The sequence below is a fragment of the Podarcis muralis genome, chromosome 3, assembly GCF_964188315.1.
Source record: "Podarcis muralis chromosome 3, rPodMur119.hap1.1, whole genome shotgun sequence".
NCBI lineage: Eukaryota > Metazoa > Chordata > Lepidosauria > Squamata > Lacertidae > Podarcis > Podarcis muralis.
In genome coordinates, this window is record NC_135657.1 from 58,592,160 (window position 1) to 58,612,297 (window position 20,138).

General features: G+C 40.8%; 1 protein-coding gene across 12 annotated transcripts in view; it reads right to left on the bottom strand.

Annotated features, from left to right (window-relative positions):
* UTRN (utrophin) overlaps positions 1-20,138 on the bottom strand; it is a 311,465-nt gene that overhangs the window by 83,935 nt on the left and 207,392 nt on the right. For all 12 annotated transcript variants that reach the window (XM_077925924.1, XM_077925927.1, XM_077925928.1 and 9 more), the window contains one exon: positions 13,593-13,749. In XM_077925924.1, coding sequence (XP_077782050.1) covers positions 13,593-13,749 — 157 coding nt within the window. The remainder of the gene's footprint in view (positions 1-13,592; positions 13,750-20,138) is intronic.

Sequence of the window (20,138 nt, forward strand, 5' to 3'; positions counted from 1 at the left end):
AAAACATACAAGATAACCACATCATGCTCACTCACTCTTTTGCACAATGAGACGAAAGACACATGCATCTCTCTCGCATACACTTTTACACTTCCACAGCCACACGCCCTCTTTCTCTGCCCAAATGTATCTGCACCCCCTCTCTGTCGCAAACCACCCATACAGACCACCCACCACTTTCTCTTGCGCTCTCTCTGTCTCTCTCTCTCTCACACACAAACATATCCCCTTCTCCTCTTACAGACTTCACATGTATAAGCTCTCTCCCCTCCCTCCCTCATACACCCAGTGCTTTTTTCTGGGGGGACACAGGGATACGCATACCCCTAAACATTTTGTGAATCTTTGTGCTTTTGTCCATTTGCTGTATTTATTTTTCCCAATCTGAACTATAAAATGGTGATTTTCTTGAGTCAAAATGAGAGTACAGTGGTACCTCGAGTTACATACGCTTCAGGTTACAGACTCCACTAACCCAGAAATAGTGCTTCAGGTTAAGAATATTGCTTCAGGATGAGAACAGAAACTGCGCGGCGGCAGCAGGAGGCCCCATTAGCTAAAGTGGTGCTTCAGGTTAAGAATAGTTTCAGGTTAAGAATGGACCTCCGGAACGAATTAAGTACTAAACCCGAGGTACCACTGTACCCCTAAACATTTTTTCAGAAAAAGCACTGCATATACCACATAAGCATTTCTGCCACTCACCCTGCTCAACTGCATCTATGTCAAACACACACACACACACACACAGAGAGAGAGAGAGAGAGAGAGAGAGAGAGAGAGAGAGAGAGAGAAGCCCCTACAGGTGAAGGAAGTCCCTGTCATCTTTCTTTAAAAATCAGAAACAATAAAGAAACAATTCAAAAAATGCACTAGGGTCACCTACCTAGTGCCTACAAGCAACCCCCAGGATACAGCTTTATGAATCAATGCATTGCAAGTAACAAAGGAATAGAGTCGTTTCCTAGTCAGAAGCTTATTTCCATTTTAAGAAAAGAAAAGACGACCCCTGTTGAGTATATTATAGGTTCACGGCAAAGTCCTCAGAAGTGCTAGGAGATAGCACTTCTTAATTCTTTAAAAAGAAGAAAAAAGAATGTGGAATATTTGTATTAGTGACTGAACACAAATCAGTTCTGGAGGAAGGGGTTTTTTTTAAAAAAATACATCTAAATAGTAAAATTAATGCACATTTATATTTGATTAAAAGGGTTAAGACTAAGATCAACTCCTGAGAGAAAAATAACTTGATTAAAGGAGAGCTTTAACCAGTGCAACTTCACACAAATGTGACGGGATTCAACTAAGGCCAGGAATGCAGAAAAACATTGCTTAATTGAGAAAAGATTACAAAAGCCTGAAGAATAATTATTTTAATTAAAGTCTGCCAGTACCATTTTACATAACTATATGAATTTGTGGTTACAAATTTAGACTATGGTTTCCCAGAGCAATTACTGGTTCAGCTCAAGGAAGGCTAAAAATATATATACACCAAAGGTTATGGAATACACAAAAAATACGGGAAAGCAGTCTTATAAACCATTCAGAGGTCTTTAGTTCTACTAAGCAGTAGATACATTTTATTAAATAAAAGAAGTAAATAAGAAACAGACACCGGTGATAGCTATTTGTCCTTTTATGTTGTGAAATGCCCTGCAATCTACGGATGAAGGATGGTATACAAATTTAATATAAATAAATTTTAAAAGAAACATTATTTCAGTGCTTTAAGAATATCCATAAGTAACACTGAATATTGTTTTAAAATGCTTTTTTCCGGGGGGGGGGGGGGGGGGACAGGGGCAAAATAGGGGTTGAACTGTTCTGCCTTCTCTTTGTCGCTAATTAACATGCCAGCATCCTGACTGAGCAGATGGCCTGTCATTTCCTTCCTGCTCTTTCAAACATTCCTGAAAAACACATTTTTACAGCTCTGAGCATCCCTCACTAGTCTCAGCTAATTCTCAGCTTTACCTTTCCTGTCATTGTGCCTATAAGTCTGGCCCACACGTCTATGTGCATTCTTGGGTAACCTGTCCACCCTTCCATTTCTTCTTTATTTTCAGCAAACGACTAAGCATTTTCAGATGTCTCTCAGATTTATCTCTTGGAAATATTTGGAGATTATCTTGGAGATTGCACTTTTAGCAATTCCTTCCTCAGGAACTTTCACCCATGTTGGGTTCTTTTTTCCTGTTAGTTTGGCCAGTGAATTTGGCATTGAGACTTAATGCTTGAAGTGCATTGTAAAATTGTCACAGCAGGCAACCTAAGGCCTCCAAGCCAGTTGCATTCCAAACATATGAGTTATCCCACTTCATCTCAGTTATGCATAACACTTAAACTTTTTCATGAATTCAGATAACTCAGAAATGGCAGATATGTGCTACCATAGTTCAGAATACTCTAAAAACAGAAATACATTTGTGTATTGATAGGGTTTACTTTTGTAGTTTTGTAACACATTTCCTGGACAATTTGCTACATGTTAAAAAGCCCCTCTCAAAAATAATATTTGTTTCTGCAATTGCTTGCATTCACTTATCACATGGGACTTCAAAGCTTCAACTATGATCCCAAAATTTTACATTTGTCAATAGTCTCATGGAAAACAATTAGGTGAATGTATTTTGAGGTACATATTCTTTTGCCCTTAACCATACCATATAGCGTCATTGAACCTAGAGTCAAAACTAATTAATTAAGTTGTTGTTTCAGACTGTGAAGTATGCAATTAGTATCAGCTAAGCTAATGATATGAAAATCAGCATTAAATGCGCCTTGCAAACAGATCTCACAATATGCTCACCACAGAAAGCTGTAGCAAAATCTGTTTTGCGTATATATGCATAAAAACCAAAGTAAACTGTTGTCAACAGGATTCCTGAAACTGGCGTGTGGAGTGCAACATAATAGGAAAACACAAAAGTTCATAACAGGAATAAACAAAATATAATAGATAAAACTGTCAGATTCCATCCCTGCAGTGGCAAAGCTGCATGCTCCGCAACCGGGGACGGAGAGCAAGCGGGGGCATGGCTGGTGCCCCCGGGGTGCGTAGCACGTGTCAATGGCACCCTACTGAAATAGTGGTGCAGGGGCAGTCTGCTCCCTCCACACCCCCGTTCCTCCGCCAATGCATCCCTGTCCGTTCTGAACAGAACAGTAGTGACAATGACAAGCAAGATGCTTTTTGCTTGATGTTTCAGTACACGACAGATTCTTTAGTGACCATGAAACCCAGAAGGCTAGCGAGCGATGGATCTTGGGTGTTTTTACAGAAAGAAGAAGAAATCAACACTAAACACTGTGCTTTAAAACCCAGGACCCTTAACTCGTCTCCTGAGTAGTCCTTGCGAGGTTAAGGCTCTGCTAGATTTATACACTCACGGTAGGCTCTACCATCTGTTGTTTAATCTCTGTGTCATTTTATTTCTGAGTCTTTATCAGACACTATCTTTTTAAAAGTAGCATCTAGTTTCTCTTACTAAAACCCTGAGAAAACCATTACTAATAAAAAATAGAAAAATGCATTGCAAATTTACGTATAGTTAATTTGCAATATTTTCAGTCTTTTAATTCTAGTTATTTTAGAAGTGGGTAGGATGTTTTTAATGTATTTATTTTTCCCTTGGTTTTAATGTATCTATGTGGGTTTTTTGGTTGGTTGGTTGGTTGGTTGGTTGGTTCAGTTGGATGGTTGTAAATCATTTTGGGTTGCCAAAATTTGGGTCGGGCAAGATAAACTGACTAACAAATTTAACAAATGATCATCATCCTGATTCTGATATGCTGGTTGCATAAATCAGATACTCCTGTCTGCCACGGCCAACATGGTCAGGGATGATGGGAGTTGTATTTCAACAATCTGGAGAGAAGAGGCTCTGAATCATGGACACATATGAAAAGCCTTTCAGTTTTTCCCCCTGGAACTCTTCTAAGATAGTGAGGATGTCATTTCTTATAGAGAAGCTTATAGATCTTAAATCTTAAATGCACCACACTGATTTTGGCAACCCAAAATGATTTACAGTCAACCAACCAACCAAAACCCCACATAGATACATTAAAATCAAGTGGTGGAAAAATACATTAAAAACATCCCACCCACTTCTAAAAGGCCACTTATAGTTAAAGGCAATCCACTAACAGGTAGAAATGGCCCATTATTGTGTTGCCACCCTTCAGATCTCTCATGGAGGGGCCACATGAAGAAGGGCCTCAGATGATGGTCACAGGTCGGTTCATATGGGGAGAGGCAGACCTTGAAGTACTGCAGCCCTGAGCCGTTAAAGCTTTATCTGTCAAAACCAGCACTTTGAATTGGGCTGAAAACTAAGTGGATCAATATGTGGAACTATTAATGCCCTCCTCCCCTTCCCTAATTTGTCTCCTAAAAACTATGAAATGTTTTAAAGATTTGATTAAATCAAATTGAAAATGCCTCAACAATTGAAGGAAAGTATTTGGTACATACGTGCTAAGAGAAAAAAAGTTATTCCTCAGCCCTTTCTTCAGAAACATTCAACACAGTATTTATAGCACAATTTCCAGTGGGATAGTTATGTTAGCCTGTTGCAGGAAAATCAACAGAGTCTTGTGGCACATTAAAGGCTAACACACTTACTGTGGCATAAACTTTCACTGACTAGAGACCACATAAAGCATAATCCTCGGCTGCCAGGGTACATGATATACACACGAGTGCAAAGCAAGGGGGTGGGACCTGTGGCCCTCCAGATATTGTGGACTCCAGTTCCCATTAGCCCCCGCCAACATTGTCAACGGTCAGGGACAATAGGAGCTATAATCCAGCACCATCTAGAGGGTCATAGGTTCCGCAGGAAGAAGAATATAGAAGTTGAGAATGAAATGGCATGGGAATGAAAACTTGCTGTCCGTGACAATTCATTTAAGATCGAGAATGTATGTAAAATTACTGTGACCCTTCATAACACCACTAATTGGTGATAACACAATCATTTAGCAGCAGTGAGTAAACTAACATTTGTAGTGGAATTAAATTTGAATAATTTGTAGATACGCAGGATATACCATATTTTTCGCTCTATAAGACTCACTTTTTCCCTCCTAAAAAGTCAGGGAAATGTGTGTGCATCTTATGGAGCGAATGCAGGCTGCACAGCTATTGCTGAAGCCAGAACAGCAGGAGGGATTGCTGCGTAATCTTGCTGTTCTGGCTTCAGCGAAGGCAACGTGAAGCCTCTTCAGCGCAGCAGGAGGAATGTTCCCATTGCGCTGAAGAGGCTTCGCATGGCTATCCCTGAAGCCTCTTCAACAACATTTGATTCGGAATATTTTTTTTCTTGTTTTCCTCCTCTAAAAACTAGGTGCATCTTATGGTCGGGTGCATCTTATAGAGCAAAAAAATACGGTAATTACATAACGCTTGTGGCATACAGCTTATACACAGGCTCTGTCAAGAAGACCTAATCAATGTGTGGAGTTTAGGGGTGGGATTACACTTCTCCCTCTTCATATAGAATGGTACTAGTCCTACTTAGAGCAGACCCATTAAAGCTAATGACAATGACTAACTAGGTTCATGAATTTTAATGGTTTACGTTGAGTAGGGTTTAGGTGAATACAGCCCCTATCAATCCTGTTGTGCCCAGTTTTTCGAACAAGGCTTCTCTACAGTCGATAAGCACAGAGAAAATGTGTGATACGTATAAATTAACCAATCTTGATTGTGTGAGATTTAAATATTTTGCTCTCCCCTTGTTTTGTTTTTTTTACTCTGACAGTATACTGATCTGCATATTGCAGAGTTGTACAAACAGAAAGAGATTGTCATGTGGCATCACAGAGTACAGATCTCCCTTCCACCATTAGCACTGATTCTGCACATGACAACACATCCAACTGTTGCCTGCAATGGGAGCCTCCTATATGAAAATCCAGACTGACTGCATTCGTTTCGAGGGCAACACTGGCTGGCACTACCCACAAGCTCTGTGTAGAGCTCTACACATGTAAAGGTTAAGGGCTGGGCCAGTAGATGCAATCTCTCCCATCCTTCCATGTTCTGACCAAATACTTGGATGAGATGGTGAGAAAAGGGCATGGTGGAGAACCACCTCCAGATGCTTTGAATTCCAAGTCCCAGCCAGCATGGCCAGTGGTCAGGGATTATGGGAGCTTTAGTCAACATCAGGAGGGTTACAGGTTTCCCAACCTCTGGCGGAGAGTTTCAGCCTTATTCTCCATACATATTAACTCCATGTTGCTTGTCAAAGCAGCTAAGGAATATTTTATGAAAATATAGCTCTAAATTATCAGGTGCTTTGCTATGCCATCTTCTAATCTTCACAACTTCACAACTTGCAACATTATTATATATGGAATTTTTCTAGCAGCAGTTTGTTAGGATAAAAGCAATGGAAAAGGCCAAACAGTCAAAAGCATCAGCAATTGATTGCTATGTTTGATAGCCATTTTTTGCTTTCTTTTTTCCCGGAAGGCATATAAGTAGATCAATGTATACAAATTAGCTTAGTGTGGATTTGAAGAAAGGTCTCTATTTGTGCTAGTACTCAGTAATTAACATTAACTGTTGCTTTCAGCATAACACAATGGTTTTCAATTGACAATATATGGGAAAGCATTTAATAATAGCAACGGATACGATAATGGCTCAATTGCATTGAATGAATGCAAATTAGATGACTGCTTAGAAAACTAACTTCCATTAAGTGAGTTGAGAACCAGCAGATCTGACTATACAGGTGTATGTTTCCCAAAGAACTATAGGGAGGAATTCAACATAGTGCTAAAGAGATCACTCTGACAGTGCAAGTGGAAGAGCAACCAGTTATCCCCCCAAAAATGGAAGATGGTCTGCAGAAGGGAAGAGTACACAAGGCACTGCAACCCTGCCTCCCACAATGACCCACCTATCAAGAAATGCATTGCTGAACTGTATTGGTGATGGTTTTATAATTATATTGAATTTTAGTTTATGGTTTTGTTTTCAATGTCAGGTTTTCAATGTTGCTAGCCACCCTGGGAAAGGGAAGAATACAGGTAATAAAACAATAATTTGTTCCACAGCTGCCCACCCTTCTCTTTCCCTCAGTGCCTGTGATTTCGCTCATTCAGCATGTTTCATTTTTCTCCTCACCTTCCATAATTAAACCCATCCCTGTTCAATCCCTTTACCTATCCTGCTTATACTGTAATTTCCATTTTCTTTCCCCCACCTGCCCCCTTTAGGCTTTTACAGCATTTAATTATTATCCTCTGGGCCTTGGCTCTCAGTCTCACAGTTTTCCTTCTCAAATAAAGCGGCTTTCCTCCATGCTTAAAAACAATCCCAGTCATTTCATTCTGTCCTAGCAGCTTAGCCACAAGTACCTAACCTAGCACTTCAACACGTTTCCTCAACCCACATTCTGAGATCTCACTCTCTCACCAACCTCCCTCTATGCTCTATAAATCAACCAAATGCTTGCATTCTTGGCATCTTCCCCACCACCGCCTCCTTCTGCAGAAAAGATGCAGATAAATCATTTTGAAGAAGGAATAGAATAAAAAAATATGGACCCCTTTCTGAAATCCATTCTTTTATAATTTTTTTGCTCAAGTGATTCTGCAAGAGCTGCATCTTTGCAAAATATGCAACTAGTAAAATGTTTTTTCTCCCTCCCCACGCTTTACGTTTCTTTAGAAAGGAGAGCCTTCTAGCATACAATAGGGGGTACATCAATACTTCATTCCCAGCAAAGAAGTAAGCAATTTTGATTCTATGGCTCTAGGAATAAATTTTCAGTCTCTGAGCCTGTGCATTCTCTGGACAGCTGGGTCAGAATATGAATATTGCCAAGCTGACACCTCCTGTGAATCCTGCAGCTACAACTGCTGTCTATCTCTTGGCTTACACCAGGAATTTAGGTTCCTGTGATTCAAAGAAACCCTGCAAGTTTCTAGTCCTGATGGCTGAGAAGATAGAATTAGGTGTGAGTGGGGAATTCCTACTGGAATCTCAGACCTCAGGGGATCGGTTTGAGTAAGATGTCTAGTGTTTGGGGGTGGAGGCTTCACTGGCCTGCATAGTTAATTGCTCCTTCTCAAATCTGTCACTCCCAGATTATTCAATACAGTTAAAATGTAGGTCGATTGCACAAAATAAGAAAAAAGTATGCAAATGTTCTTAATTTGCATAAATTACAAAGGAAAAAGAACTCAGTGTTTCTTGGTGTATAAATCAGATTGCCTTGATGCAGGGTTTTGTTTGTTTGTTTTGAGCTTGAATTTCACAAGGCCCTGGCGTTGAGGAAGAGCTTTTAAAGAGAAGAAATCAATGAAACTCTAGAATGGTGTTCTGACAGGAAGAACCATGATGGCGGAAATACAGGGCTGATACCTTATACGGAACTCTTGGGGGTTTTTTCGTTGAATGCAGGTGCTATTGCATGAGGGGGAGGCTTTCTTGCCAATCTCATTTAGAGATTTAGAGAAGGAATTGCCCCTTTCCCATGGGGAAAGTGGGAAATGTACAATGACAGGGTCAGTTAAATCTCTATGAAAGTTAGAACCACCCTACCCAGCAATCCTCCATTAGAAGGAAGAAAATCACAAAGCATGCTGTCCAGTCAATGTTGCCTGACTACAAAGCTGCTGGAGGCAAAAGGAATATGGCAGCCTGTTCTCTGGCCCAGCAGTTCCCAGACTTCTCCCTGCCCTACTGGACCACTTGAAAAATGATGAGGTTCTTGATGGACCACTTAATTTTGCTGCCTGTTGTTGCAATTTTAATGCATTACAATTTATACTGCATGGTTTTTAATTGTGCTTTACTGGCACACCACAGACCACTTGACTGAAGGTCACGGATCAGTTTGGAAACCTGTGCTCTAGCTAGATTATGAAGTGGGGGGGGGGGAGAATCAGTGTCAGTACAGGGAAATTAAAAAAGGTAAAGGGACCCCTGACCATTAGGTCCAGTCGTGACCGACTCTGGGGTTGCACTGCTCATCTCGCTTTACTGGCCGAGGGAGCCGGTGTTTGTCCGCAGACAGCTTCCGGGTCATGTGGCCAGCATGACAAAGCCGCTTCTGGCGAACCAGAGCAGTGCACGGAAACGCCGTTACCTATATATCTACTTGCACTTTGATGTGCTTTCGAACTGCTAGGTTGGCAGGAGCAGGGACCGAGCAACGGGAGCTCACCCCGTCGTTGGGATTCGAACCGCCAACCTTCTGATCGGCAAGTCCTAGGCTCTGTGGTTTAACCCACAGCGCCACCCTACTCATCATGAAAAATGGAATAAGCTTTCAGAGAACTAAATCTCCTCTGGAGATGCCTAGTCTGACCCTTTAAAATTCCTTATTGTGTTCTGCATTGTTTCTGATTCTGGGAGCCATCTTCCACATTTTATGAGTCAGAGGTTAAGTAGCATGGCAAATTGCTTCATGCTGCCTGTTAAAGTTATGGATAGGTAAGAACATTATTTTTATTTACCTGCAGAGCTCATGTATTTGTCCTAGAACTGTGCAGATGCATAAGAACAGGCATAGGGAAACTCGGCCCTCCAGGTGTTTTGGGACTACAACTCCCATCATCCCTAGCTAACAGGACCAGTGGTCAGGGATAATGGGAGTTGTAGTCCCAAAACATCTGGCAGGCCGAGTTTGCCTATGCCTGCATAAGAACATTTACAGATGCGACTTTTTTTTTTTTACTTTGCATACAGTCATAGCCCTCCTTGTGCTTTATTTATACCAGCTCATGCATTTGTTGCCAAAAACCAACTCTAATAACAGGGAACAGAAGAATGGCTTATTACTAAAATTGTGCATTGCAATCACAGGCTCAGGACTGTGCCCATCATGGAATAAATCTGTTAACAACTAAGTACAGAAAAGTGATAAAACACCAGGAGGTCAGAACAATTTGGAAGTACATGCATTTATTAATGGCTACTATTTGTTTCAGTGTCACTATCTCTTTATAGCCCTTGTGTCTATTAGACCCTCTCTGTATAAACTTCTTTACACAAAACATAACTGCTGATAATACAACCTCAAGCAAATTAAGAAAATGAATATATATATATATATATATTCTAGCATTCAAGCACATTCTGGCACACAAATGAATCAGGCAAACAAATTTTAAAATTACATTACACCATACTTATTTGCATAGTGTTTTTGAAGCAATGCACTAGGGAAAGTGAACAGAAGGAGAGAGCCATTAAATGAGCAACATTAAACAAAAAAGTGTCATAACTTATTTTGAAGTGAGAACAACGTATTAAAACTATAAGAAGTTAGCAGAGAGATAACATGAAGCAATGGAACTAAATAAGAGGAGATTGGACTAAGGGGAGTATGTATGAGAGTTTATGAAGTACTGAGAATGGACAGAGATTGGAGTTTAATTGTCGTCAAGTGGATGAAATAAAGCAAAACTGAATTCCATCAGTGCCACTATGTAGGAGGCTACGTGATCATGCAATATTGCAGGCAGTCCCATTTTAGAAACTCACAACAGGGCTGAAATAGTGTTCTGGTGACAGACAACTGTTCTGATTATCCCTCTTTTCCTGCATCCCTGTCCCTTTATCTCTCTCATTGCACAGCATGACCGTAAACAGAAGAGAATATTTGTTTTTCTAAGAATTTGTTGGATTGATTCATTTTCCACCTGCATTAATAATGCTTGCTTGGACAGTGAACATTTCCATAGCAGTAGCATTCTAAGCAAATAAACAAAGCTTCTCATTTTAGTGATAAAGATAGGAAGAGTTGCTCTTTGAACGTTAACACTTGTTGCACAAACCATTATGGCCATGACAAAAGCAACACAATGCACAGAAGCAGAGGTGGCTTGTCTGTGGTCCTTAGATGATGCTGGACTCCAACTGACATAATGGTTAGGGATAATGGAAGGGATAATGTCAGGGAACTGCCATCAGAAAAGGGGAGGGAGGCAGGGGGATACAGAGAGCCTCTGAGGCTTCTGAGGAGCAGCTCCTCGTCCAGCGTGGGGAAAGCCACACCTCCAGTGGAGCAGAGGGGGAAGGGGGCAGCCAAGTGAGGGAAGGGCTCGAAGATGCTACTGAGAGCCCAAGCGCCTCACCTAGCCCGGCTGGCCAGGAGGCAGACATGAAGTTTCCGTCGCCCAACTTGCGCAGAGTGGTGAAACATAAGGAGGGGAGGCAGAAATTTGGGGTGTCTAAGTTCTTACGTTGGGGGAGAAACTGGAAGGGGCCACTCCCGGAATCTGCAAGTGACTAAGACGGACATGAACTTTGTGGTTCTGCACTGTAAATAGTTTGCACCAATAAAACCTGTAAAAGACAGGTCGGAGTCCTGCCTGGTTACTCACGAGCAACCACCACACAGCATCTGACAGATAAGAACATCTGGAGAGCCACAGGTTAGTTAACCCTTCAAAATAGCCTACTTACAAAAAAAAACCCCACCTAATTTAAAAAATACTAAATTAAAAAAAGCAACAGCTCAATGGATCACCAATAAAAAATAATCCTGCATGCACATTTTTTTATTATATCGATTACCAATCTCTCTCTCTCTCTCTCTCTCTCTCTCTCTCTATCATAAAATAAGTAGTTGGTGGATTTCAACTCTATACAGCTATTTGTTAAAGTCTTTCATAAAAAGGAAGTTTATAAAAAGAGAAAGGAGATAAGAGGAATACTCTTTGAACAGATTATTTCCCCCTGATAACTTTTAAGCTGCCCTCATTTGATTTTAGCAACCTTTTAAACTTGTAAGCTATTGCCTATATTATAGCATTCCTCCCTAAACTGAGAGCTGACCAAGAAAGAAAAACATCCCTTCCATGAAGCCCAGACGCAAAAATTAACACTTTTCTGGTATTGTGCAGGACCAGCACATGGTCCTATCCTCTCCATACAAAATTGTGTAAGGCTGCAGCAATTTGCTTTTATTGTGAAATTCTGGGAAATTGTTATTTACTCAGATGGTGATGTTTTTGTTTTCTTTACAACCTTCCTTTGTATAGACAGGTGCATTAACTAGAGGGAACACAGATGACTGATGATGCAGAGAATCATTTAACAATGTCAGTCAATAATAATCATAGAAAGAGCAATCAACAAGCTCCTACTCAGCTCCCATTCATTTTTATGAAGTTTACATAGGGCAATGTCTTCCTGGCAGGTTGCATCAACAGACTAGATTCTTTTCTTGCTCTCCCTTTTTAATGTTTATATATTGATTTTCAAGAATTTCATTTATATAAAGAAACAAGAATTAACCTGGATAAGCAGACATTATAAAAGTTTCTTTAAGAATCTCACGTTTATCCTATTCAGTCAAAACTCCAGAACACTATTTACCTGCTTAAGTTTGTTCCCACAGTGGCTAACAAAGAAGTAAAAAAAAAATAGCAACAATACAACCATAAAACATACAGCATGCAAACTAACACAACAATCTGAAATAAGTCAACCACATTAGTAGTTTTTAAAGGCTAGAAAAACAAACTTTTTTGCCTGGCACCTAAATGATAGTAAGAAGGGGGGCTGGGGGCGTCCCTTTAGAAGACACCCCAAAGCTTAGGACACTATCACTGAAAATGTTTGCTCTCCCATCAAATCTGCTTTCTGGACAATGCACAGATCAGAAACTATCATGGTAGACAAAGATCAATGTTTGTTTTTTAATTTAAAACTTTTTATTTCATACTATTGCATTTTAAAACCTTTGTTAGCATGAATACCAACATCTTAAATCCTAAAAATTCACAACTCTCTATCAAGCACACACACACACTGAATGAAAGCCTGTTTTCATATGTTTAATAAGATGTTGCTTGGTTCAGCTGTATGTTAGAAGCTTTGGCCAGCACTGTATATGTGGAGTGGCAGCCAGGACCTTCCAGAGGGATTTCCTGGATTATTCTCTCAGTCTGTTTTTATCTGTGTTCAAGTGTATGCAGTCAGTTATTGTTAGCCACAGTTCTACACGGACACAGTGTTTCCAGCTTCATCAGTGTGGCAATCCAATGGAACCGTGGTGCCCTGCTAACGTTGATGGATGCTGCAGGGGAGCTAAAAGGTCATCCTTGCTGTGCTGTTGGTCAAGGAGGGCACAAGGGCGCTTGCCCCTGAGGTCATCTGAAGAGGAGATTGCCTACCAGAGTCAGAAGGAGGTGCCATTCAAAGCCTGGAATGCCCTCCAGGAAACACTAGGGGAAAACACTGTTTTGCCCAACACTTGCCACTCTTGGTTTGGGGAAGTTTTTGTCACTTTGACTAAGATGATCCAGTGCACTTTAATCCAAGTATGGATGCAGACAGATGTATGTAAGTAAAAGAGACTATTGTGTCTCTGTGTGTGTGCCTGGCTGGGCGAAATAATTCCCCATCCATAATTGAGCACAAGGTAAACTGTTGGTTTTGTACCAGAATTAGCTATGCCTTGCACTGTGGTTAGTAGTTAGCTATGCAGAAGACCAAATGGCGTGTAGAGATAATTCTTTCCCCACACTTGGTTCGGTTTTACAAAGGCACTGCAAATGAGCTGTGCATTTTAAAAAGTGTCGAATGGGCAGTAGAAAGATAAGCAACTCACTTTGCAGTGGTCGTGCTGTAACTGTAATGCTGGAACATCCCCACCAATAGGCATCTGCTTCTTTATCTCTTCATCTTTCAGGTTCAGCCATTTGATAAGCTCTTCCAGTGATGACAGCAACTTATTCCACTTCTCTGCACTTGCCTCTAAGTGAGCCCTGCAATGAGACACAGCAAACATTTTAACCTTTAGGCTACATTAAAATATTATAGGATATTTTCCTTAATGCAATCCAAATAACTGTTCAAATGATCTATTAGATATAACCATTTCAAAATGGCTTATACAAAAAAAGCAAAGGAATCTAGTCTGAAATGTGTGGCCCACAGATGTTGTAAAATACTCAAATGGTACCTAAATCATACATAATGATACCAAATGAGTATCCAAATGGGATGAAGGGAAATCCTCATTTCGTCTCAGACATTGTGCAAATTAGGATTAGAATGAACTCCCTGCTTGTGATACTGTCAATATACAGTGACATGTTTGCAAATTATATTATACAAACAAATCACTGTGTTGTTGCTAGCTGCAGCACACATGAAGATTTCAAGACACCAGAAGATGGGGAATTTCACAGTTCAGGAACTGAGAGATAGGATATGGCAAAAAATGCTTGCTGAGAAACTGACATGTACTAAATGGATTAGAGGTTGTGCTAAACAAGATAATTAAACCAAATATAGTAACCTTTCTTATCATACGCAGCATAACCCAGAAGACACCTGTACAGTGGTACCTCGGGTTAAGAACGTAATTCGTTCCGGAGGTCTGTTCTTAACCTGAAACTGTTCTTAACCTGAAGCACCACTTTAGCTAATGGGGCCCCCTGCTGCCGCCGCGCCGCCAGGGCACAATTTCTGTTCTCATCCTGAAACAAAGTTCTTAACCCGAGGTAATATTTCTGGGTTAGCGGAGTCTGTAACCTAAAGCGTATGTAATCTGAAGTGTATGTAACCCAAGGTACCACTGTATCTTACAACTCTCTGTGAAGAGAGGCATTAACAAACTCTTTATTAAAATGACTAATAAAGGGTTATTGTGTGGGATTGTTTGACAAGACTATGGAAGGAAGACCATTTATGCACTTCTGGTCTGAAGTTCGGTTTATATCATGAGCCCCACAGCACTGTGGGGATCAGACTTGGATTGGAAGGCTCTGAAGGACAGGAAGGGAGAAGAAACAGAGGGGAGGACTAAATTCTGGCAACGTGGGTTGGAGGAGGGGCTTTTTAGAAGGGGGAGCAGAGATGCTGGCTCTCCCCTCTGACCTTCTTGTGCAGCAGAGAATGTCAGTGGAGGCTAGGGCAGGCTTTGATCAGCAGAGGCGGTAAGCTAAGCAGGAACCAGCAGCGACTGAACAGGAGCCCAGGCAGGAGGTTGCAGTGCTGTCACCTAGAACCAGGTGTGACCTGGTCCCACAAGGTGACAAGAGTCTCACAAGTGAGGATGCCACACTTGGTTTTGAAAAGGTTGGCAAGAGGAGTAGGGAGACTTCGGGGGACTTCTTCGTTGCTTCTGTTTGGCTAAAGCTCCTCTGTTGGCTAGCAAGGCCGATCTCACACCTTAATAACTGTTGATATATACTATTGTTGTACTGTGTGTTTTGTGTTATGGACCGCCATAAAGCTGTGTGTGTGTTTCTGTTCAGTTCTGAACTTCTTGCCCTGTTCCTGGACTTCTGAATCGTGACTCCTGAGCACTGAGCCTGTACCGTTACATGCTGGAATAAAGAAAGTGCCTCTGTGTGTTTTGGGTGGGAGCCAGGTTAGTTTCATTTTAATGGTTCCAATGGAAAACATTACTAAAAATACATTTTGTAAGGGAAATCCCCATTCTCTATTTTAAAACTACAAATTATGCAATCTAGTAAATGTTCCAGAATATTATGCTTCAGTTTTAGCGCCAAGTGCAGTGTACCAAGCTGTAGTCCTCTAACACGCCAGTTTAAAATAGCTACATGTAAAATCCTATCAGACTTCTTAGGGGCAAAAGTCCAGATTTCCATAAGACCTGTCTATGACAGGTTCATACCCAGAATGACAGGGGCAGTAAGGAGTTAATGTTAACTAGCTGAGCATTGCTGGTACAGATTACTTACTGCATTTTTGCTGAATCAATGAACTGCTGCAGCATTGTGCTGTAATTCAGTTAATATGACATACCATTAGTGTAACTACTCTTGATAATGTCAGAACCTTTTATTTTTCTGAGTCCCTTGTCTACTTTAACCTATGGTAAGCAGAGAATGTCCCAATACTCACAAGGAAATGGTTGTAATCTTCTCCTGTCACTTACACTCTATCGTCCTATCAGTGCACCTAATGTATTTTAGATTCTTAATAGCTTATCTGTGTTTTCTAGAATGATGGTAAAGTAGGACAGACCTCCACTTTAATTCTGTCCATTCAATGATCTTGACAAATCTTGAGACCATATAATTGCCTTACACTGATAAACAGTATGCCAGCTGAGCTATAGGATGGAACTAATAGTTCACAGTTTAATTTTCTGCTAGCTCAATATGCAATTCTTGTAGCAGAACACCAGCCTTTTTAAAGAAAAAAGAAAAAGATTAAATCTCTCCCTCAAAAAAATACCGCATGCTTTCTTCGCTGATTCCAGTGATTAGTCATCCCATTCTCATTCACTACTTCTTTCAAAGAGCTCTGAACACACATCTTCCTCTCTATGGCCTTACAGGAACTGCAATTATTCATTAATCACAACCACCCCCATAGGAAAAGGTCGGAGTGGTCAGCTGACCACCAAGCCCTGACCACAGAAATATTGAGGGGAGGGCGTGGGTACAGCACTTGTGTTTCAGATACTAAATTGAAACACAACACTGGGCTTGATTCTCTGTGGAAGTGCATCACTCTATCCCTTTGCACTTCTGTGGAACAAATTCTATATAATCATTGGAAAATAAGAGTGAAAAACGTATGTGTCATAGGATGCAACAATGACCATATTGTGTGGGCATGGTCCATATCAAGGATTAGTCTAGCTAATCCTTTCTATTAGCCTCAAAAATCAAATTCTTTGCAGCAAGCTTCCAGCCTTCCAGAACGCTGACTGACACAGGCTGTCAGCATTTGTGGGTACCTCAAAGCCCTTTGCATTTATTCTACATCTCATTTGTTTAGTAATCCCCTAGCTTGTTCTCTTGACTTTTGAACCCAGTTTTGACTGCCACTGTGGTACAGTGACTAGCGTGTCAGACTAAGGAGATCTGGGTTCCAGTCCTAACTCTGTCCTGAGGATCACTGGGTGACCTTCAGCTAGTCAGTATCTCTGAGTCAATAACTCCCCACACAGGGATAATGTGGAATGGGCAGTGTATAATGCCTTGAGAGCTTGAGGGGGCAGTAGAGTATATGTGTGGGGGGGAAATGTACTGGTGGTCTCCATTGCTCAGCTACATGTCTTGTATGTACTACAAACTGTGCATTCAGTGAGGAATCTCATCCCGACTGAGATTAGAAAAAAAAAGAACTACTTGCGCCTGATACAGCCTTTCTTATTTCAGCAGGCATTTTAAGGTAGCATTTGATTTTATGAAAATTTTTATTTTTATCTTCTTTCTATGGTTTTTATTTAATTGTCATTTTGATTTAATAATTAAGTGGTATATCTATATCTATATTAAATAATAATAAAAACTAAGTTGCTAGCTTTTCTCTGATTTGGCAGTTCCTGAGCCTTGACTGGGAAGCTATTTATTCTCCAGGGGAGTACAGTGGTACCTTGGTTTAAGAACAGCTTAGTTTATGTACAACTTGGATTAAGAACGCTGCAAACCCAGAAGCAGGTGTTTTGGTTTGTGAACTTTGCCTTGGAATAACTTTGCCTTGGAATAAACGGCCTCGGTCCAGTATATCTGAAGGAGCGTCTCCTCCCCCATCATTCTGCCCAGACACTGAGGTTCAGTTCCGAGGGCCTTCTGGCAGTTCCCTCACTGCGAGAGGCCAAGTTACAGGGAACCAGGCAGAGGGCCTTCTCGGTACTGGCGCCCGCCCTGTGGAACGCCCTCCCATCAGATGTCAAAGCGATAAACAACTACCTGACATTCAGAAGACATCTGAAGGCAGCCCTGTCCAGGGAAGTTTTTAATATGTGACATTTTAGTTTATTTTTCATCTTTGTTGGAAGCCGCCCAGAGTGGCTGGGGAAACCCAGCCAGATGGGCGGGGTACAAATAATAAATTATTATTATTATTATTATTATTATTATTATTATTATTATTATTATTACATGTTTCGCTTCCTGTTGAGTGTGTTCCATTTGTAAATTGAGTCCCCCGCTGCTATGGGAAAGCACGCCTTGGTTTAAGAACGGATTTCTGGAACGGATTACGTTCGTAAACCAAGGTACCACTGTACTGTAATTGGATCACTCACTGTACCAGTCCTGTTTGGAATCAGTCTTGGGAAACTTCTTGGACCCAAAGGATGGGCTTACAATACTAGCTACTATTTTATTTATTTTACTGTGTTATCAACTTGGTGTGAAATGTGTTCTTATACATGAGCATAGTGACCTGTGGCAAGCCACATCTCTTGGGCTCCCCCCCCCCTCTTTTCTTTTTGTTTAATTCAGAAAGGGTACATAAAACATACGAACTGGAAAGTAATCCATGATAGGATTAGATAGGAAATTGGTAAATCTAGCAGAACATGTGTTTCTAAGCAAGCAAACATATGTTTCTGAATGAGGGAAAATGTTATACAAGTTCCTCCTAATCCCAGTTTAGGTTTCAAACACTTGTTAAACATAAAAGTATAAACACATCTGAATGCTTATTGGAACTGTGGTTCCAGGCCCTCCCATCCTTATTTTCTACTTTTATTCAAAACGGTTCTAAAATTAGAGCCAGATGTAGCTGTACTGATTGTGAACACACACACCAGAAGGCTTCTTTGTTCAAAATAATTGAGCACTGAAGTGCTGTCACTGTTTGTAAAGCTTTGAACTACTTGCCTAAAAAATAGATGGATATTTGTTGAAGTTGATGGCAACTTTGTAATAATAAAACCAACATCAATAAAGATCAGTAAAACACAATGCTATCAAATCGAAAAACAAACATCCATTTGGCAGGGGTCCATATAAGAACTAACAAAATCTTTCCTAAATCTGTCTGAGAGCTTTTCTGACCTGAATTAAAATGAGTTATGCTCCCACACTGTGCTTCCAAACTCCACAGTGGCCTTTGGTTCAGACTTTCTAAATTTGGTCATATTTTCTAGCTACGATGTATTTTATAATTATTATGTCATTTATTTTTCCTCCTACAAGTCTTGAGGCTGAGACAGTAACTCCCTCAAGCTACCTAGTGGTTACATACTTCTATATGTACAGCTGCACATATACATAAATATTGCCATAAGCACCACCTTAGGGGGGCAGGGGCCCCAAAAAAATTCAAACAGGGGGCTGCCCCCCCCCAAATCTGCAGAAGTTGTGCATGCGCACCATGCAACATGCTCACCTTAATCTTGCTGCCTGCACCACTCACACACATTTCCAGCCCCCTCAATTGTGTGGGGGGGGGGGGAGGTGGCGCACTTGAATATCACATGTGTGTACAAACAGTGCCCTTTCTATTGTGCCTACCTTTCTCTATTGTTGGCATGTTTCAGCAGCACTGATTAAAGGAGAGTATGTGTGGCCCACACACTCTCGCTCTCTTAAGAACAGTACCATAGGTTGCCAAGGTAAAATATCACTTAAAGCAATTACAGAAGAAAATATAAAGCTGTGGATCATAAGAGAATTTAACTTAAGGAAGGAAAGTTTCAGATCTCCTCCTCCTTCCCTACAGCCACCTTATTTTTGGATTTGCTGTGTTGGCTCTTCAGAGGGTCAGATAGTCCTCCTGAACATGGGAATGGGAGGGTACACTGAGGGGGGGCGGGATGAAGAAGAGATGAGCTTATTTTCTTCTGTCAACTTATTTTAGAATCCAAGTCTGTCTGGAGCAATTCCCCCTTTCCCCACCAGGCAATGTTTCATAACTCCGCCATTACTCAGCACATCCATAGAAGCAGAACCATCTGTATAGGGTGATAAATAAATGAACTGAATTTATCCTTAGAGAGAGAGTCTTGTCAACCTGTTTTTCAACAATAAGCCAGACTCTTATTAGGTCTTCTTCTAGAACAGCTGAACCTTACAAAACATAACTAATTAGCACTTTTCAGGAATTTTGTTCTGAACATGTGAAGCTGTCCAGAATGTGCCATTTGGGAAGTTGTACTCCCTAGACATTGACATACATTTATCAACATATCTATATATGCTCTTTTACTTACGGGTCTTAGTGCTGCAGAACCAAACCTAGTCATTCACATGGTCTACATAGCTGGACTTTTTAATAATAATATTTAAGGACTGACAGGGGTCTGTTCAACCTGGCATGTCTCCACGCCAAGACAAAAGTGTGGTGGGTTGTTATCTGAGAGTTGTTGCTTGCAGATGATGCAGCCTTGACAGCGCAGTCTGAGGAAACTCTACAGACTGTCATCTACTGTTTTGCT